The sequence below is a fragment of the Schistocerca americana genome, chromosome 11 (genome assembly GCF_021461395.2).
Source record: "Schistocerca americana isolate TAMUIC-IGC-003095 chromosome 11, iqSchAmer2.1, whole genome shotgun sequence".
NCBI classification, from domain to species: domain Eukaryota; kingdom Metazoa; phylum Arthropoda; class Insecta; order Orthoptera; family Acrididae; genus Schistocerca; species Schistocerca americana.
The window spans coordinates 204,152,586-204,172,911 of NC_060129.1; the positions used below are offsets into that span (position 1 = coordinate 204,152,586).

The 20,326-nt window shown below is 42.0% G+C and overlaps 1 protein-coding gene across 1 annotated transcript in view; it reads left to right on the top strand.

Moving 5' to 3' along the window:
• The window catches only part of LOC124553601 (tyrosine-protein phosphatase non-receptor type 11-like), a 255,423-nt gene that overhangs the window by 13,160 nt on the left and 221,937 nt on the right, over window positions 1-20,326 (top strand). The window contains exon 2 of the mRNA XM_047127457.1: window positions 3,338-3,575. Coding sequence (XP_046983413.1) covers window positions 3,367-3,575 — 209 coding nt within the window. The 5' untranslated portion in view covers window positions 3,338-3,366. The remainder of the gene's footprint in view (window positions 1-3,337; window positions 3,576-20,326) is intronic.

Consider the following 20,326-nt stretch of genomic DNA (forward strand, 5'->3'; position numbering starts at 1 on the left):
ATGCGTCAATTCGCTGCAGATCCACCTGCATTTCAGTACAATTTTCCACTGTTACAACCTCTCGAAATACCACAGCCTCATCCGCAAAAAGCCTCAGTGAACTTCCGATGTCATCCACAAGATCATTAATGTATATTGTGAATAGCAACGGTCCTACGACACTCCCCTGCGGCACACCTGAAATCACTCTTACTTCGGAAGACATCTCTCCATTGAGAATGACATGCTGCGTTCTGTTATCTAGGAACTCTTCAATCCAATCACACAATTTGTCTCATAGTCCATATGCTCTTACTTTGTCCATTAAACGACTGTGGGGAACTGTATGGAACGCCTTGCGGAAGTCAAGAAACACGGCATCTACCCGTGAACCCGTGCCTATGTCCCTGTGAGTCTGGTGGACGAATAGCGCGAGCTGGGTTTCACACGACCGTCTTTCTCGAAACCCATGCTGATTCCTACAGAGTAGATTTCTAGTGTCCAGAAAAGTCAGTATACATTATCGTTGAAATAACAGGTTTTCCGTTTTATCTTTTTTTCCATGCAAGTTTCTGAAATAACTAATTTTCTGTTTTCTATTCCCGTTATTTACCGCAATAAACTTATAAATCGTACCGAAATTAAAAAAAATTTTGAATCCCCCAGTTTCAAGATACATAGACTATTGAAGTAACTGGCAAACGAAGGAGAACTTGGTCTTTCCACGGTTCGCTGCTGTTCACGAAAGTGGCTGAATATCACAGAAAATAACCAGTGTTCTCCTGTTGGTTCTGTTGTTGTTGTGGTCTTCAGTCCTGAGACTGGTTTGATGCAGCTCTCCATGCAACTCTATCCTGTGCAAGCTTCTTCATCTCCCAGTACCTACTGCAGCCTACATCCTTCTGAATCTGCTTAGTGTATTCATCTCTTGGTCTCCCTCTACGATTTTTACCCTCCACGCTGCCCTCCAGTACTAAATTTGTGATCCCTTGATGCCTCAGAACATGTCCTACCAACCGATCCCTTCTTCTAGTCAAGTTGTGCCATAAACTCCTCTTCTCCCCAATTCTATTCAATAGCTCCTCGTTAGTTACGTGATCTGTCCTTCCAATCTTGACCATTCTTCTGTAGCACCACATTTCGTAAATCGTCTGTAGTCGTCTTAGTAAATTGTACACACGAGTGATGTAAAATCGAAACTTTGTGGAACTCTTAGGGAACTCGGTGATGCCATTTCGATATTTGTGCACAACATTGTTTGCCTGTTTGAGCGAGTTGAATGAAATATAATACGTGTGTTCTGTGGCGGACTCGGCTGACTGCACACACAGAGGGTGGGGAGGCGTTGAGGCAGAAGTCCCTTGACGGAGAATGTGTTTCGCTTTTTCTTTTCCGTTCGAAGCTAAGAACTTGCACAGAGAATGTTCTTTAAACCACATCAAATACTGACGAACCGATTCCACAGACCGAACGTGTGGAGAGGGGCTAGTGTAATTGTTTAATACAAACCATACAAAAATGCACGGAAGTATGTTTTTTAACACAAACCTACGTTTTTTGAATGGAACCCTGTTAGTTTTGTTAGCTCATCCAGAGATATTGTAACCTACAGTTGACGCTTGAGTTCCACTCAACAGCTGCAACATACATCGCGTTTCTACAGAATGATCTGCCAACATTGCTCGGAAATGTCCCATTGGAAACGCGTCGACGTATGTGGTATCAGCATGATGGTGCACCTGCACATTCCGCAATTAACACTAGGCTGGCCCTTGACAGGATGTTCGACGGGCGTTTCATAGGACGTGGAGGACGCGTAAATTGGCCAGCCCGTTCTCCTGATCTTACACCTCTGGACTTCTTTCTGTGGGGTACGTTAAAGGAGAATGTGTACCGTGATGTGCCTACAACCCCAGAGGATACGAAACAACGTATTGTGGCAGCGTGCGGCGACATTACACCAGATGTACTGCGGCGTGTACGACATCCATTACGCCAGAGATTGCAGTTGTGTGCAGCAAATGATGGCCACCACATTGAACATCTATTGGCCTGACATGTCGGGACACACTCTATTCCACTCCGCAATTGGAAACGGAAACCACGTGTATACGTGTACCTCACCCCTCATGGTAATGTACGTGTGCGTCAGTGAAAAAGACCAACAAAAAGGTGTTAGCATGTGGACGTAATGTGCTGTTCCAGTCTCTTCTGTACCTGAGGTCCATCACTGTTCCCTCTGGATCCCTACGTAATTCGGAGCTGTCCGATACACACGATCGAACAGCGGAGGAGTGGTACTCAAGCGACAACTTTAGGTTACAATACCTCCGGATGTAATAAACATTTTACAATGCAACAAACCTAATCCCGTGCATTTTTGTATGGTTTGTATTAAACAATTACACTAGCCCCTCTCCTCACGTTCGGTCTCTGGAATCGATTCGTCAGCATTTGATGTGGTTTACGAAATATATCCAGCGGTAACGTTAGGTGACTCACCCTGTATATATATATATATATATATATATATATATATATATATATATATAAAGCTTTTCCGATTCAATTTTTTAATTCTCCAAACTTCTCTCATTCTTTCCCCATGAATTCTCTTTCTTTCCTCTGTCCATTTTGTCCCCTGTTTCTTGCAAACTTCATTCTCGGGTTGTACTTTCCAACTATTGATTTTTTGCCTGTATACATTTCTGTTTATAACTTCTGAAGAATTTATTTGTGCATTTGCTAGATCTGTTTTGGTTTCTTGTATCCAGGGTATGGTTTTCAATTTTTCAATGTATATTAAAATTTTGCGGGAGAGTGTGGGTGTTGGGAGTCTGTGGATATGACGTATAATTTTAGTCTTCTTTTCCGGATGTCTGCGGCGAGGTTAGATAATTTTTCTGTAGTTTTCCGAGACTGTAACCTGTATCCATCTTCCGTTTTTTTTGGGGGCAAGAATCTTTCTGATAATTTTGCGTTCCTCTTTCAGGATGCCTTCCAGGTCGCCTTTTCTATGGAGTGTGAGTGTTTCGCTGGCATATAGTGCTTCGGGCTTGGTTACTGTATTGCAGTGTCGTATTTTTGAGTGAATGCAGAGACACTTTTTATTGTAGATGTTGTGGGTTTTCCAGTATGCTCTTTTCAGTTTTTGCAGTCGACCTTAGCTTTTCGTCCTCACAGGAATCGTTTCTTAGAAGTTGTCTGTCCATATTTACCAACACACCCCTATGATAATGCGTAATTAAGAAACAATAATTGTTAACGTCTTTAGCGCTGTATTATTTGAACAGTTTTTGCAGAAGGACGCGTTCCGTCGAGTTGCTGTTGACAGCGTGGTTCGCCGTTTTGCCCCCAGGCGGCAGCACCAAGCGGTGCCGCGACGAGATGGAGTCCGGTGGCGCCGCCGCCGCCGCCGCCGCCGTCTCCCCACCACCCGCCGCCGAGGCGGCCATCGCTTCTGCGCATGCGCCGAGTCCCGTCGCGCATGCGCCCCCGGCTGCTGCCGTCACTGCGCATGCGCCGACCGTAGCGCCGGGCTCGGAGCCGGCGCGCAGACAGAGCTGCCTGCCAGTGTCCAGCTACAAGCTGCGCAGGTGAGACCGTACGCACGTACACACACCACATTTCCAAATCAGCTTCCCCGTAAACAGATTTTCGTAATACCGTTGCTGGTTTTGAAACGTCGCTTTCGCCCGTCATTCGGTCGCCGCGCGAAGTCAGTCGTTGCAGTGGCGATAGTCCCCCACGACGAATCATTCGGATGCAGCCGTCGCTTTGCAATGTTTGTATGACCTCGTTAGCCTTTTATCGTCTGAGGAATCGTTTCTTACAGCTTGACCAGAAGTCGCCAAGTCGCCTTCCTTGCTGCCACCGAGCTCCACTAATTCCCATTGTATATAACTCTAACGTACCGATTTCGCTTTTAAAATTTGCCAATCACACCGTAAAGAAAGAAAGAAATAAAAACAAAACTGTAATTGTTCTCGAGTAATATTTACAAGGTTATTTTTAAAGAGGTACTAATTGAGGAGTAGAGTCCAGAATCTGAAATATTCTTAGCACACAGTTGGCAATATCGACGAAGATTCAATTAAGTGTACTGCAGAAGGGTAGGCGCTTCGTACACAAACACCACATTGTTTCTTAAGCACACGTTTCGTTAATTCTCGCTGACTTTTACTTACAGCATACTTTCTAAAGAAATACCGACGAACAAGGAGGGTCGTGCAACTGAAAATATTGAATATACTATTCCAGAATGAAAATTTCACTCTGCGGCGGAGTGAGCGCTGATAACGAGACTTCCTGGCCGATTAAAACTGTGTGCCGGGCGGAGTCTCGAAGTCGCGACCTCTGCTGATAGCAGGCAAGTGCTCTGCCGACTCACCTGCAATATCCGTTCTTCTGAGAGCGCTGGAGTTGCAGGTTTCACAGGAGAAGTTCTGTGGAAAGTTCCTGGCAGATTAAAACTGTGTGCCCGACCGAGACTCGAACTCGGGACCTTTGCCTTTCGCGGGCAAGTGCTCTACCATCTGAGCTACCCAAGCAGGACTCACGCCCCGTCCTCACAGCTTTACTTCTGCCAGTACCTCGTCTCCTACCTTCCAAACTTTATAGAAGCCCTCCTGCGAACCTTGCAGAACCAGCACTCCTGAAAGAAAGGATATTGCGGAGACACGGCTTAGCCACAGCCTGGGGGATGTTTCCAGAATGAGATTTTCACTCTGCAGCGGTTCGCAGAAGAGCTTCTGTAAAGTTTGGGAGGTATGAGAAGAGGTAGTGGCGGAAGTAAAGCTGTGAGGACGGGTCGTTAGTCGTGCTCAACACCTGCCCTCGAAACGCAAAGGTTGCGAGTTCGAGTGTCTGTCCGGCACACAGTTTTAATCTGCCAGCAAGTATGAATATGGCATTAGTAAGTTTAACTGAAAAAGTAAAAACGTCTGTGGAATATGGTAGAGGAGTTCATTACAAACGATAAATATTTTTTTCTAAATTTTTGAGTACTGACCAAATACCTAACTACATTGCAGTGTTTTCAAACGGTGGGCATAAAGTTGAGTTACTAGCTGGCTTCCGCATGGAACACACCTATCTCAGCACAGACTACTAGTGTTAGACACATACGGTTACTGTCACCAAGTATGGTCCTGGAGATAATGATGTAACATCATCGAAACTAGTCGCCAGTAAAACCAACACCTTAATACAGCTGGAGGAATTTCGTTTTTTTTTAACACATTATACTAGGACTTCAACACTCCACCTCCAAGTGCCTGTTACCCATTGATAATTACTGAAACAAGAAACGGCAACGGAGTTCTAAGTCAAAAAGGGAAAATGTGCCCCAAAACACAACCCTCGAATTCGCACAGAAACAAAATGAAATTTATTGGTATCTCTTAAGCCTACACAGGTTCGTCACTTTCATGCGACAGCACTTCCAGCTTCGTAATGTGCCCACGATCTGCTTTTCGCCCTTATTTTACCGAAGAAATCGTCGCTCATGAATCCGCAGGTTAAACGCCGACGCAAGGCAACGCACTTTACATTCCCTTCGCTCTTTCGGACTGCACCAACTCACTCACTCACTCCTACACCCACATCTATCTCTACAGTCTGCAAACCACTGTGGAGTGCGTGGCGGAGGGTATCCACCACTGTGGTTGCAGTATTTGTTATCTTTTCCTCACCATCCCCAATGTGAGCGATGTGTAGGGGATTGTTGCTGTTGTTGTTGTAGTCTTCAGTCCTGAGACTGGTTTGATGCAGCTCTCCATGCTACTCTATCCTGTGCAAGCTTCTTCATCTCCCAGTACCTACTGCAGCCTACATCCTTCTGAATCTGCTTAGTGTATTCATCTCTTGGTCTCCCTCTACGATTTTTACCCTCCACGCTGCCCTCCAATACTAAATTGGTGATCACTTGATGCCTCAGAACGTGTCCTACCAACCGATCCCTTCTTCTAGTCAAGTTGTGCCACAAACTCCTCCCCAATCCTATTCAGTACCTCCTCATTAGTTATGTGATCTACCCACCTTATCTTCAGCATTCTTCTGTAGCACCGCATTTCGAAAGCTTCTATTCTCTTCTTGTCCAAACTATTTATCGTCCATGTTTCACTTCCATACATGGCTACACTCCATACAAATACTTTCAGAAACGACTTCCTGACACTTGAATCAATACTCGATGTTAACAAATTTCTCTTCTTCAGAAACTCTCTCCTTGCAATTGCCAGTCTACATTTTATATCCCCAATACTTCGACCATCATTTGTTATTATCCTCCCCAAATAGCAAAACTCCTTTACTACTTTAAGTGCCTCATTTCCTAATCCAATTCCCTCAGCATAACCCGACTTAATTCGACTACATTCCATTATCCTCGTTTTGCTTTTGTTGATGTTCATCTTATATCCTCCTTTCAAGACATTGTCCATTCCGTTCAACTGCTCTTCCAAGTCCTTTGCTGTCTCTGACAGAATTACAATGTCATCGGCGAACCTCAAAGTTTTTACTTCTTCTCCATGAGTTTTAATACCTACTCCACATTTTTCTGTTGTTTCCTTTACAACCCTGTCTCACTCCTTTCCCAACCACTGCTTCCCTTTCATGCTCCTCGACTCTTATAACTGCCATCTGGTTTCTGTACAAATTGTAAATAGCCTTTCGCTCCCTGTATTTTACCCATGCCACCTTTAGAATGTGAAAGAGAGTATTCCAGTCAACATTGTCAAAAGCTTTCTCTAAGTCCACAAATGCTAGAAATGTAGGTTTGCCTTTCCTTAATCTATTTTCTAAGATAAATCGTACGGCAGGATCGCCTCACATGTTCCAACATTTCTACGGAATCCAAACTGATCTTCCCCGAGGTCGGCTTCTACTAGTTTTCCCTTTCATCTGTAAAGAATTCGCGTTAGTATTTTGCAGCTGTGACTTATTAAACTGATAGTTCGGTAATTTTCACATCTGTCAAAACCTGCTTTCTTTGGGATTGGAATTATTATATTCTTCTTGAAGTCTGAGGGTATTTCGCCTGTCTCATACATCTTGCTCACCAGATGGTAGAGTTTTGTCATGACTGGCTCTCCCAAGGCCATCAGTAGTTCTAATGGAAACTTGTCTACTCCCGGTTCCTTGTTCCGACTCAGGTCTTTCAGTGCTCTGTCAAACTCTTCATCCCGTATCGGATCTCCCATTTCATCTTCATCTACATCCTCTTCCATTTCCATAATATTGTCCTCAAGTATGTCGCCCTTGTATAAACCCTCTATATACTCCTTCCACCTTTCTGCTTTCCCTTCTTTGCTTAGAACTGGGTTTCCATCTGAGCTCTTGATATTCATACAAGTGGTTCTCTTCTCTCCAAAGGTCTCTTTAATTTTCCTGTAGGCAGTATCTATGTTACCCCTAGTGAGATAAGCCTCTACATCTTTACATTTGTCCTCTAGCCATCCCTGCTTAGCCATTTTGCACTTCCTGTCGATCTCATTTTTGAGACGTTTGTATTCCTTTTTGCCTGCTTCATTTACTGTATTATATTTTCTCCTTTCATCAATTAAATTCAATATTTCTTCTGTTACCCAAGGATTTCTATTAGCCCTCGTCTTTTTACCTACTTGATCCTCTGCTGCCTTCACTACTTCATCCCTCAGAGCTACCCATTGTTCTTCTACTGTACTTATTTCCCCCATTCCTGTCAATTGTTCCCCTACGCTCTCCCTGAAACTCTGTACAACCTCTGGTTCTCTGTTTATCCAGGTCCCATCTCCTCAAATTCCCACCTTTTTGCAGTTTCTTCAGTTTTAATGTACAGTTCATGACCAATAGATTGTGGTCAGAGTCGACATCTGCCCCTGGAAATGTCTTACAATTTGAAACCTGGTTCCTAAATCTCTGTCTTACCATTATATAATCTATCTGATACCTTTTAGTATCTCCAGGGTTCTTCCATGTATACAACCTTCTATCATGATTCTTAAACCAAGTGTTAGCTATGATTAAGTTGTGCTCTGTGCAAAATTCTACCAGGCGGCTTCCTCTTTCATTTCTCAGCCCCAATCCATATTCACCTACTATGTTTCCTTCTCTCCCTTTTCGTACGCTTGAGTTCCAGTCACCCGTGACTATTAAATTTTCGTGTCCCTTTAATACCTTAATAATTTCTTTTATCTCATCATACACTTCTTCTTTTTCTTCATCATCTGCAGAGCCAGTTGGCATATAAACTTGTACTACATTTTCCTATTCATTATTAAACCTACACCTGCGTTACCCCTATTTGATTTTGTATTTATAACCCTGTATTCACGTGACCAGAAGTCTTGTTCCTCCTGCCACCGAACTTCACTAATTCCCACTATGTCTAACTTTAACCCATCCATTTCCCTTTTTAAATTTTCTAACCTACCTGCCCGATTAAGGGATCTGACATTCCACGCTCCGATCCATAGAACGGCAGTTTTCTTTCTCCTGATAACGACGTCTCCTTGAGTAGTCCCCGCCCGGAGATCCGAATGGGGGACTATTTTACCTCCGGAATATTTTACCCAAGAGGATGCCATCATAATTTAACCGTGCAGTAAAGCTGCATGCCCTCGGGAAAAATTACGGCTGTAGTTTCCCTTTGCTTTCAGCCGTTCGCAGTACCAGCACAGCAAGGCCGTTTTGGTTATTGTTACAAGGCCAGATCAGTCAATCATCCAGACTGTTGCCCCTGCAACTACTGAAAAGGCTGCTGCCCCTCTTCAGGAACCACACGTTTGTCTGGCCTTTCAACAGATACCCCTCCGTTGTGGTTGCACCTACGGTACGGCTATCTGTATCGCTGAGGCACGCAAGCCTCCCCACCAACGGCAAGGTCCACGGTTCTTGGGGATGTATATATATTTCTCTTTTTTGATTCGAAATCAAAAACTACGATGCATGGTTTAAAAACAGCAAAGAAGACATTCCGATGCTACGTGTGAAACCCGAAGATGCTTTTGACAGAGTTGTTTGCCGAAAGAAGATAGTGACAAATGGAATAACCCGAGACGAGCAACCGAAAAGAAGACACGGTGTCCTTTGGACAGAAGAGTGCGAACAGGCGCACTCACAACGAATGAGGCAAATCTGGGCTCAGAAAAGAAGCCAGGCTCTGTGCTAAGTGCGGCAACACTTAACGTGGTCCCAGGTGGCCGCGACGAATAAAAAAATATATACACGCCGAAGAATGTCGTTTCTGTTTACTAACAATAAGTCGCTAGTAAACCGCAGAAGACCTTGAGTGTCTGCTCACACAAGATTACTAAAATGTATGATTATTTGACTTAACCCTCAAACAGAGTGGTGACTTCTTAGTATCATAAATGGTGTTGTGGGCTCCAAAAGGATACCACTTAATTTTATCCATGAAAATTAATTTACTTTACTTTCATTAGAAATATTTACTTATAAATTCCTTAATTGCCTGTGATACAACGCAAAACTTCAGTTACCCTAAAAAAATCTCTATAAAAAAAGACAATAGGAAAACAAGTTTATGCAACACTACTTAACATTGAAACGAAATGCAATATGAAAATTCAAACTAGTTTATTGTATCAGTAATAACACGAAACAATAATAGTGCTGCGAGATAAATGTATAGTGTTCGAAAAATTAGCTGCATGTAATGAACATCAAATATGAATTGATGCAGAGTTTTTCACAAATCGTCAATAATCACCCGCATTCTCCTCTCCACACTCTTTACAGACAACCGAACGACAGGTTTGGCAAACTAGGCGACTGCAGCAGATACAATACTGGTTTGTCTTTTTCTCACTGGCACGTGGACAAAGAGCACATCGTTTCCTCTTTGAATCCAGAGTGGATATTTGTGATTTTGGGAGAGGTTTCTTCAAAAGTCTTGAGATTGTTACTCTTAGTTTTTTTGGTAGTCTGCCATTCATCAGCCTCTCATTGAGATAGGGTTCAGTAAGCTGCCTGGCGAGTGTGCTGATGAATTGAAACCGGGAAACAGGTATGTAGTTCTTGCAGGACGTTTGTGTTACATACGAGTTAACTCAGAGTGTGTTCAGGACTGCAGAAAGTACAGCAAGAGGCCATCTGCGTGTTCGTCCGCCTGTGCTGTAGGTAACACACTTCTGGTCGAGAGAGTCTTTCGTGCTGTTGTAAAAGGAAATTATTTCTGGTTTTCCTGTTTTTTGATCTGTACTTTTTGAATGATGCATACTGGAAATCAAAATGAGAGCTTTTCCTTTTTTAGGGACATAAGAAATCAACGTTCCGTCATTTGTGACGCCATAAAGTGTTGAACCTTCCACACGCCTCTTAGATGGCTGGAATTCGGGTGGGATTTCCTTTTTGTTTTTCCTCAATGTACCAACAGAAGTCAACTTTCGTTTTTTCAACTCCGAAACTAATTCAATAGAGCCAAAGTAGTTGTCAGAGTAATGTTGCGGTTTGTACCGTAAATGGGCTTCGCTAGTCTCAGCACAGATTGAGTAGGCTTTTGAAATTTCTTTTCTTCTGGTGTCAAGCCAACGCCATCGCTGTATTTTCCAGGGTATAAATAGGCATTCAGAAGGTAATTTGTTTGAAAATCAACTAAAATCATTATTTTCAGCCCATATTTCGCTGGTTTACTAGCCATATAAACCCTAAATGCGCATCTCCCACGAAACCCAACCAGCATTTCATCCACGCATGCATGTGAACATATAAGATGCCTGAGAATTGTGAACCCTTCTGTCGAAAATCCAAGAAATCACTGCTGCAGGGTCATTGTTCTTCGTCTCATCTCTGCTAGAAAATCTCTCTTCCAGTGCGGTCTGTTGCAAACATAGACTCCAGATTTTCACGATTAGATTTGAAAATGGCGCTAAAGTATAATAATCCAAATAGTGCCCTAAGTTCATTGGCGTTCATGTCTCGCACTTCTGTGCGCTGCTGATCAGAAAATTTTGATCGATATGAAGAAATTTTCACATTGGTATGACTCACAATTTCTTGTAACATACCTCTGGTAAACAAACAGTCCCACGCTTCCAATGGCCTGCATGATTCTCCCAATCGGCTTGAAGCGCCTTTCAGTGTAGCAACTTTTATTATCGAGTTGTGGGCTGGTGTTCTCACATTCCTTTCACGTTCTAGAGTGGACCACTTATACATGTTTCTGCCATAGAAACTAGATGATTTCCCTATATGTTTATTTCCCTCTAATTTATCTGATTCACTAGCGTCACGACTTTTTTTCTGAATCAGTTTCATGTTCACTGTTGCAAGAAAGAGTCATTTTCATCGTCAAGATCATTTGCATCACTACCCTCTTCATCTTTTTCTAGCGTTTTTCTCACAAAGTCTGGGAAACCCGGATCGAGCACTGACATACCTGAACGTCAGCACGAAGCCATAGTAAGACTGAAAATAAATGAACACTCACTAAGCCTAAAAATAAAATGTCATTTCGTTGATAAGTAAACTTTTGACGGAGGGCAAACAGAAACACTTGTGGTGTCGTGGGGTCAACAATGGCACCACCCAAACTTTACAGTTGTGCACTGAAAAAGAAAGCAACTCGACAATGCTGCTGTTGGTCAGAAAAGTTCAGTCAACTGCCGAGAAGGTATGTAGAACCGCCAACAATAGAATGACCAACAGAGGAAACGGCACGTATGTACAGTTTGACTGTTATCAAAAAGGACCCCCACAACTACGTTTGAGGGTTAACGTGGTCCTAGATGACCCCAACGAATAAATAAATATATACACGCCGAAGAATGTAGTTTCTGTTTACTAACAATAAGTCGCTAGTAAACCGCAGAAGACCTTGAGTGTTTGCTCACACGAGATTACTAAAATGTATGATTATTTGACTTATAATAGGAATTGACTATTTTTCACGGGCGAAACGGAATCAGAGCTTGGAGACTGTTGCCAGATTATTTAAGGTTCCGCTTCGTGAAGATCGGCAATTAATCTCTGAGACGCTGTAGTAAGTTTCAAATGAAAAAAAAGGCAGAATAGTAATTGCATCCCCACGCCACGATCCGTTAAGCTCATACTGGTCGTTGGCTGTAACAGTAAAAAACATTAAAACATTTCATTATCTTATATCTTTTAGCACCGTTAAAATGAGGACTCACGAACCTTAACTAATTCAGATTAATTTAATTGCAAATGGTTTCAAAGCTAATACGTGATACTTACATCACATTCGTCTACACAAAAGAAAGATTAATTAATGATAGGCAAGCAGCGCAGCTATAGCGCGTCCTGTGAGTATAGAGGAGAGACAGACCAGAGCAGGAACGCTCGTCACTTATTTTTTTAAACAGAAAAACTATCACAGACGGTCGCAGTGAACGACGGGCTGATTGCCGCAGTGCCTTGAAATATTGTTCATCAAATAATAATTAAATTTCATAAAATTAGTTTACAAAACATATTTTTATTTGAAATTATTTACAGTAAATAAATAGAAAACTGCACATTTTTATGGTTTCTTTTGTTTTTGCGACCTACAGTTCACGTGAAATTACGCGGGTCTGTGCGTGTAAGACCTTTTGAAGAAAGACGTCACATCTCTGCCCAGCAGAGCTTTGCCGTCTACACTTTCAGCGAAATCAGTGACTGTGCAAAGTAGGAATATGGAATGTACTGCCTACAGTATTTAACGTATCACTTAAACCGCCACAGTTACCAACACAGAAGAAACCGGTTCCACGATTGTTGCTACATTTGTGCCAGTATAAAGACATTCGCTTTTGAAGCAATAGTAAATATTCGTCTGTTTAGAAATTGGAGTGACACGTAAGAATGGTCATACCATTAGACACTATGAAAAAATTTTTTTTTACTTGTCAAGGAACGAGCCTATCATAATAACAGACAATAGTAATATCTGCTTCTCTTGCGTGAAATATTTTTGTTTATGTTCTCTTCCTTTCAGCGGAATAAGCTGCAGATAAACACACGTTCGGCAGTATTTCTTCATGAATAAGTTCCTCGTAACTTATGTCGCTGGGTCATTGAAATTCGGCCGATTTTTACGTTTATTTCCCTGCGGTTCATGTATCCACGGTTACTAACGCGCGGAACGCAGATTTGTAACAGATCTTTCGTTAATTGAGTAGAAAAATAATTAAAAACCAACATTTTCCGTACGATGCGCATGACTGTCAGCAGTGCACAGAAAGAAAAGCAGAGGGCGGGTCCTTTGATTTTGTGACAAATCGACCGTCGCGCCCGACGCCATATTGAAATCGGTAGACGCGAAGCGATAGCTGCTTACTCTTGCGGATCGAAATGCACATTCTTACGACACGGAAGTAAGATAGCTCACTGAATGAAAACTTTTATGAAAGGAAAAGCTAATGCAACAAGTTGTGATAAATGTTCAATTGAAGCTTTTAAAATCATTACTGTTCACATCTGCCCCCATGAACCATGGACCTTGCCGTTGGTGGGGAGGCTTGCGTGCCTCAGCGATACAGATGGCCGTACCGTAGGTGCAACCACAACGGAGGGGTATCTGTTGAGAGGCCAGACAAACGTGTGGTTCCTGAAGAGGGGCAGCAGACTTTTCAGAAGTTGCAGGGGCAACAGTCTGGATGATTGACTGATCTGGCCTTGTAACACTATCCAGAACGGCCTTGCTGTGCTGGTACTGCCAACGGCTGAAAGCAAGGGGAAACTACAGCCGTAATTTTTTCCGAGGGCATGCAGCTTTACTGCACGGTTAAATTATGATGGCGTCCTCTTGGGTAAAATATTCCGGAGGTAAAATAGTCCCCCATTCGGATCTCCGGGCGGGGACTACTCAAGAGGATGTCGTTATCAGGAGAAAGAAAACTGGCGTTCTACGGATCGGAGCGTGGAATGTCAGATCCCTTAATCGGGCAGGTAGGTTAGAAAATTTAAAAAGGGAAATGGATAGGTTAAAGTCAGATATAGTGGGAATTAGTGAAGTTCGGTGGCAGGAGGAACAAGACTTTTGGTCAGGGGATTACAGGGTTATAAATACAAAATCAAATAGGGGTAATGCAGGAGTAGGTTTAATAATGAATAAAAAAATGGGAGTGCGGGTAAGCTACTACAAACAGCATAGTGAACGCATTATTGTGGCCAAGATACATACGAAGCCCATGCCTACTACAGTAGTACAAGTTTATATGCCAGCTAGCTCTGTAGATGATGATGAAATAGATGAAATGTATGACGAGATAAAAGAAATTATTCAGGTACTGAAGGGAGACGAAAATTTAATAGTGATGCGTGACTGGAATTCGAGAGTAGGAAAAGGGAGAGAAGGAAACATAGTGGGTGAATATGGATTCGGGGAGAGAAATGAAAGAGGAAGCCGTCTGGTAGAATTTTGCAAAGAGCATAACTTAATCATAGTCAACACTTGGTTCAAGAATCATAAAAGAAGGTTGTATACATCGAAGAATCCTGGAGATACTAGAAGGTATCAGATAGATTGCATAATGCTAAGACAGAGACATAGGAACCAGGTTTTAAATTGTAAGACATTTCCAGGGGCAGATGTGGACTCTGACCACAATCTATTGGTTATGAACTGTAGATTAAAACTGAAGAAACTGCAAAAAGATGGGAATTTAAGGAGATGGGACCTGGATAAACTGACTAAACCAGAGGTTGTACAGAGTTTCGGGGAAACCATAAGGGAACAATTGACAGGAATGGGGGAAAGAAATGCAGTAGAAGACGAATGGGTAGCTCTGAGGGATGAAGTAGTGAAGGCAGCAGAGGATCAAGTAGGTAAAAAGACGAGCGCTAGTAGAAATTCTTTGGTAACAGAAGAAGTATTGAATTTAATTGATGAAAGGAGAAAATATAAAAACGTAGAAAATGAGCAGGTTAAAAGGGAATACAAACGTCTCAGAAATGAGATCGACAGGAAGCGCAAAATGGCTAAACGGGGATGGCTACAGGACAAATGTAAGGATGTAGAGGCTTGTCTCACTAGGGGTAAGATAGATACTGCCTACAGGAAAATTAAAGAGACCTTTGGAGAAAAGAGAACCACTCGCATGAATATCAAGACCTCAGATGGAAAGAAGGGAAAGCAGAAAGGTGGAAGGAGTATATAGAGGGTCTATACAAGGGCATTGTACTTGAGGACAATATTATAGAAATGGAAGAGGATGTAGATGAAAATGAAATGGGAGATACGATACTGCGTGAAGAGTTTGACAGAGAACTGAAAGGTCTGAGACCAAACAAGGCCCCGGGAGTAGACAACATTCCATTGGAACTACTGACAGCCTTGGGAGAGCCAGTCATGACAAAACTCTACCATCTGGTGAGCAAGATGTATGAGACAGGCGAAATACCCTCAGACTTCAAGAAGAATATAATAATTCCAATCCCAAAGAAAGCAGGTGTTGACAGATGTGAAAATTACCGAACTATCAGTTTAATATGTCACAGCTGCAAAATACTAACACGAATTCTTTACAGATGAAAGGGAAAACTAGTAGAAGCCGACCTCGGGGAAGATCAGTTTGGATTCCGTAGAAATGTTGGAACATGTGAGGCGATCCCTCCCCTACGACTTATCTTAGAAAATAGATTAAGGAAAGGCAAACCTACATTTCTAGCATTTGTGGACTTAGAGAAAGCTTTTGACCATGTTGACTGGAATACTCTCTTTCAAATTCTAAAGGTGGCAGGGGTAAAATACAGGGAGCTAAAGGCTATTTACAATTTGTACAGAAACCAGATTGCAGTTATAAGAGTCGAGGGACATGAAAGGGAAGCAGCGGTTGGGAATGGAGTGAGACAGGGTTGTAGCCTGTCCCCGATGTTATTCAATCTGTATATTGAGCAAGCAGTAAAGGAAACAAAAGAAAACTTCGGAGTAGGTGTTAAAATTCATGGAGAAGAAGTAAAAACTTTGAGGTTTGCCGATGACATTGTAATTCTGTCAGAGACAGCAGAGGACGTGGAAGAGCAGTTGAACGGAATGGACAGTGTCTTGAAAGGAGGATATAAGATGAACATAAAAAAAAGCAAGACGAGAATAATGGAATGTAGTCGAATTAAGTCGGGTGATGCTGAGGGAATTAGATTAGGAAATAAGATACTTAAAGTAGTAAAGGAGTTTTGCTATTTCGGGGGTAAAATAACTGACGATGGTCGAAGTAGACAGGATATAAAATGTAGACTGGCAATGGCAAGGAAAGTGTTTCCGAAGAAGAGAAATTTGTTAACATCGAGTATTGATTTAAATGTCAGGAAGTCGTTTCTGAAAGTATTTGTATGGAGTGTGGCCATGTATGGAAGTGAAACATGGACGATAACTAGTTTGGACAAGAGGAGAATAGAAGCTTTCAAAATGTGGTGCTACAGAAGAATGCTGAAGATAAGGTGGGTAGATCACGTAAGTAATGAGGAGATACTGAATAGGATTGGGGAGAAGAGAAGTTTGTGGCACAACTTGACTAGAAGAAGGGATCGGTTGGTAGGACACGTTCTGAGGCATCAAGTGATCACCAATTTAGTATTGGAGGGCAGCGTGGAGGGTAAAAATCGTAGACGGAAACCAAGAGATGAATGCACTGAACAGATTCAGAAGGATGTAGGTTGCAGTAGGTACTGGGAGATGAAGAAGCTTGCGCAGGATAGAGTAGCATGGAGAGCTGCATCAAAGCAGTCTCAGGACTGAAGACCACAACAACAACAACAACAACAACAACAACTGTTCACATGTGCAACTGATTTCAGCTTCAGATAACAAAGAAGCTACTTTGTTTTTTAGATATCGGTTTTCACTCCTTGCAGCAGTTTTTTTTACTTCTTAATTTTTCTTTTTTCGGACTTTGAGCTGCTAAATCCACTTTCCACAGAAATGGCTGTTACGGGACACAGCAATAGTTCAGCTTTTGCGTTGTGGAATATCTTCCACTTAATCACCTTCTTCCAGGAGTGACGATAACAACAAATCGCAATCACTAATTTGAGAAACATACTTGTACTTAGACGAACAGTTGACGACTACTTTCACGCGTTGTCGTCTGACAGCACGCTCAAATAAAATATTTTAACTTCGATTTTCTCCATACTGTAGTAAGATGTGGCCTTCCTTCCAACTTCAATAACAATTTCGGTATGTTAGATATGAGGACTGTTCGATAAAGAATGATCATATTTTTTTTATGGTCATAATTTCTCGAGCTAAAATTTAATCTTATGATATTCTGTTGGCTTAATGTGGAACAAACACGGCGTACTAGTTTCATTGTTGGAATTGCTGGTTCCCGCCTGTCAGAGGCAGACAAGGTCAGACGTGTTTAGTATGGCCTTTTTATTCTATGTTCCTCGGTATCGCCTACCGCTGCAATGGAGGCAACACGCGAGGAAAAATATGCGACTCTGAAATGCTGCTTTCGTCTCAACAAGTCTTCAGTTGAGGCCTAAACAATGTTCTTCCCTACAGCACAACACAAAGTTGATTTGAAATGTTTACAGAAGGGAGACAATCTGTTCCAAAGGATGTGGATCCGGTGCTCCAGTTACTGCTCTTACGAAAGAAAATATCCAACACTGCTGGTGTCATTGTGAGAGAGGATCGACGAATTACTTTAAGATACAAGTATAGGTATCACACCCGACAGACAAGAATTAACTGGTGAAATTGTAAACGATGTTTTTCAGAAAATCATTAAGTGGTTCTCTGCAAATGGGCTCCCATTAAACTTTGACAAAACACAGTATAGACAGTTCCACACAGTAAATGGAATGTCACCATTAATAAATATAGACTTCGATCAGAAATCGGTAGCTAAGGTAGAATATTCAAAATTTCTAGGTGTATGCATTGATGAGGGGTTGAACTGGAAAAAACACACTGGGGATCTGCTGAAACGTTTGAGTTCAGCTACTTATGCTATTAGGGTCATTGCAAATTTTGGCGATATACATCTCAGTAAATTAGCTTACCACGCCTATTTTCATTCTCTGCTTTCGTATGGCATCATATTCTGGGGTAACTCATCATTGAGTAAAAGAGTGTTCATTGCACAAAAGCGTGTAGTCAGGATAATTGCTGGAGCTCATCCAAGATCATCCTGCAGACACTTAGTTAAAGGGCTAGAGATCTTCACTGTAGCCTCACAATATGTATATTCACTTATGAAATTTGTTATTAACAAGCCGAACGAATTCAAAAGTAGTAGCAGTGTATATGGCTACAACACTAGGAGAAAGGATGATCTTCAAAGTTAAATCTAACTTTGGCTCAGAAGTGGGTAAATTATGCTGCTACAAAAGTCTTCGGTCACTTATCTAATAGCATCAAAAGCCTGACAGATAGCCATATAGCATTTAAAATGAAATTAAAATAATTTCCTAATGGCAACTCCTTCTACTCGTTAGATGAATTTTTGGATAGAGTAAGTGGGTAATTTCCCAACCCCCACAAAAAATAAACAAAATTGAAAATATTGAGTGTCATGTAATATTTTGTCTAACGTAATATCTTGTATAGACACCTTTTATTAACCTGACGCGTTCCACAGCATTACGAAGTGTCGTATTCATGATCTATGGAACAAGTACTAATCTAATCTAATGTCTAAACAGTTTCTGAAATACTGAACATTTCGCTGGTTGCCACCCACACGTTGGTGACAGAAAAAGTGCGCGATGGATTCCGAGACCGTCGATTCCCGAACAAAAAGCCATTCGTGTGCAGGTCTGCATGCAGTTAAAGCCTTAAGTTAGAGGAGCTTCTTTGAAGTGCTATCACTGCTGATGAAACTTGGCTACCTCACTTTGATCCTCAGGGCAAACAGCAAGTGGAAATCTCCTTCATCACCAACCCCCGAAAAAGCAAAAGTGGTCGCTTCTGCTGGGAACGTTACGGTCCTGCACACACCCCAGTAACTGGACAATACTACAGGGATTTCCTGCAAACATTGCAAGTCCGTGTCGGGAGCAAGGGACCACATTTTCGTGAAGCAGGCTGGATGCTGCACCACGATAATGGGCGGCCGCATATTGCCAGTGCTGTTGCTCAATATCTTGCAAAAATCGACGTGAAGTGCATCCCTCACCCTCCCCGTATTCCCTAACACGAAGAGACGCCCTCGTGGGAGGCATTTGCAGTCGTGATAAGCGGAAGCGATTTTTAAGGACCTCTGAAAAAATGGTTTCCAGCGCGCATTTGAAGACTGGAACAGATGCTGGGACAAGTGCATCGCATTCATGGGGGGACTACATTGATAAGGACCATCAGAATAATGATGAGTAAAGGTATGTTGTAAACAAAAATTATGATCTTTCTTATTGAACAGCCCTCATAAGTGTAGTACACAGCAACGTATCACCTAAACCGAACCAGAGGTAAAGCAAACAATGATAACATTTTGAACTGCAAATTTTTTGCTGTTGGATAGTTGGAAATTGAGTATCACTGTAACTATGACAAATATCGAAAAGACAGGCTCTTCATGGGTCTTTGGTATGAAGCTGTAACTCGAAAGAAATCAGTTTCGTGCGCCAGTTAGTTTTCCTCAGAATCAGATGAGAGGTATTATATACATAAGCGAAGGAAACGCGTAAATGCGAAGCAAGTGGTTTTTAATTTTTTTAAGGAAAAGCAGTTCTTCTTCTTCTTCAGTAGCGCTACAGCCCTTGGTGAGCCTTGGCTTCTTCAACAATCTTCCTCCACACTTCTCGGTTATTTGCTGCTCTTTTTCCACCCCCGGACTCCCATACTGGAGATATCCATTATTACCTCGTCGATCCATCTTCTCCTAGGTCTCTCTTTTCGCCTAACTGAATGGATCATACCTTTCATCATTTTCTTTGGAATTCTATCCTCTGCCATTCTCTCAAAGTGTCCTATCCATCTTATTCGCTGTGATGTCACAAATTTTTCTATGTCCCTGCCTCGTATTAACTGTTGTAATTCGGCATTGTAGCATATTCTCCGGCCTTCTTCCTCCCTTATTGGCCCAAAGATTTTGCGTAGTATTTTCCGTTCAACGCTTCTTAGTGCATTTTTATCGTGTTCTGTCAACGTCCGTACCTCTGAGCCGTATGTGATAACTGGGCGGACTAGGGAATTATATATTAGCAGTTTGTCTCGTAACATGGCTATTTTTGAAGAGCTGCATATTTGTAAAGTAAGCTCTGTTTCCTGCTTGTATTCTTTCCCTTATGGCCTTTCCAATACTGTTGTCATTTGTTATTAGAGCTCCCAAGTAATTAAAAGAGGACACTCCACTGAAGCATTTACCATTGATGTTTAGGTTTTTAGGGGTTCTTCTGGCCTCAGATTGTGACATTACCTTATATTTTGTTTTGTTTTCATTTACTATGAGGCCAA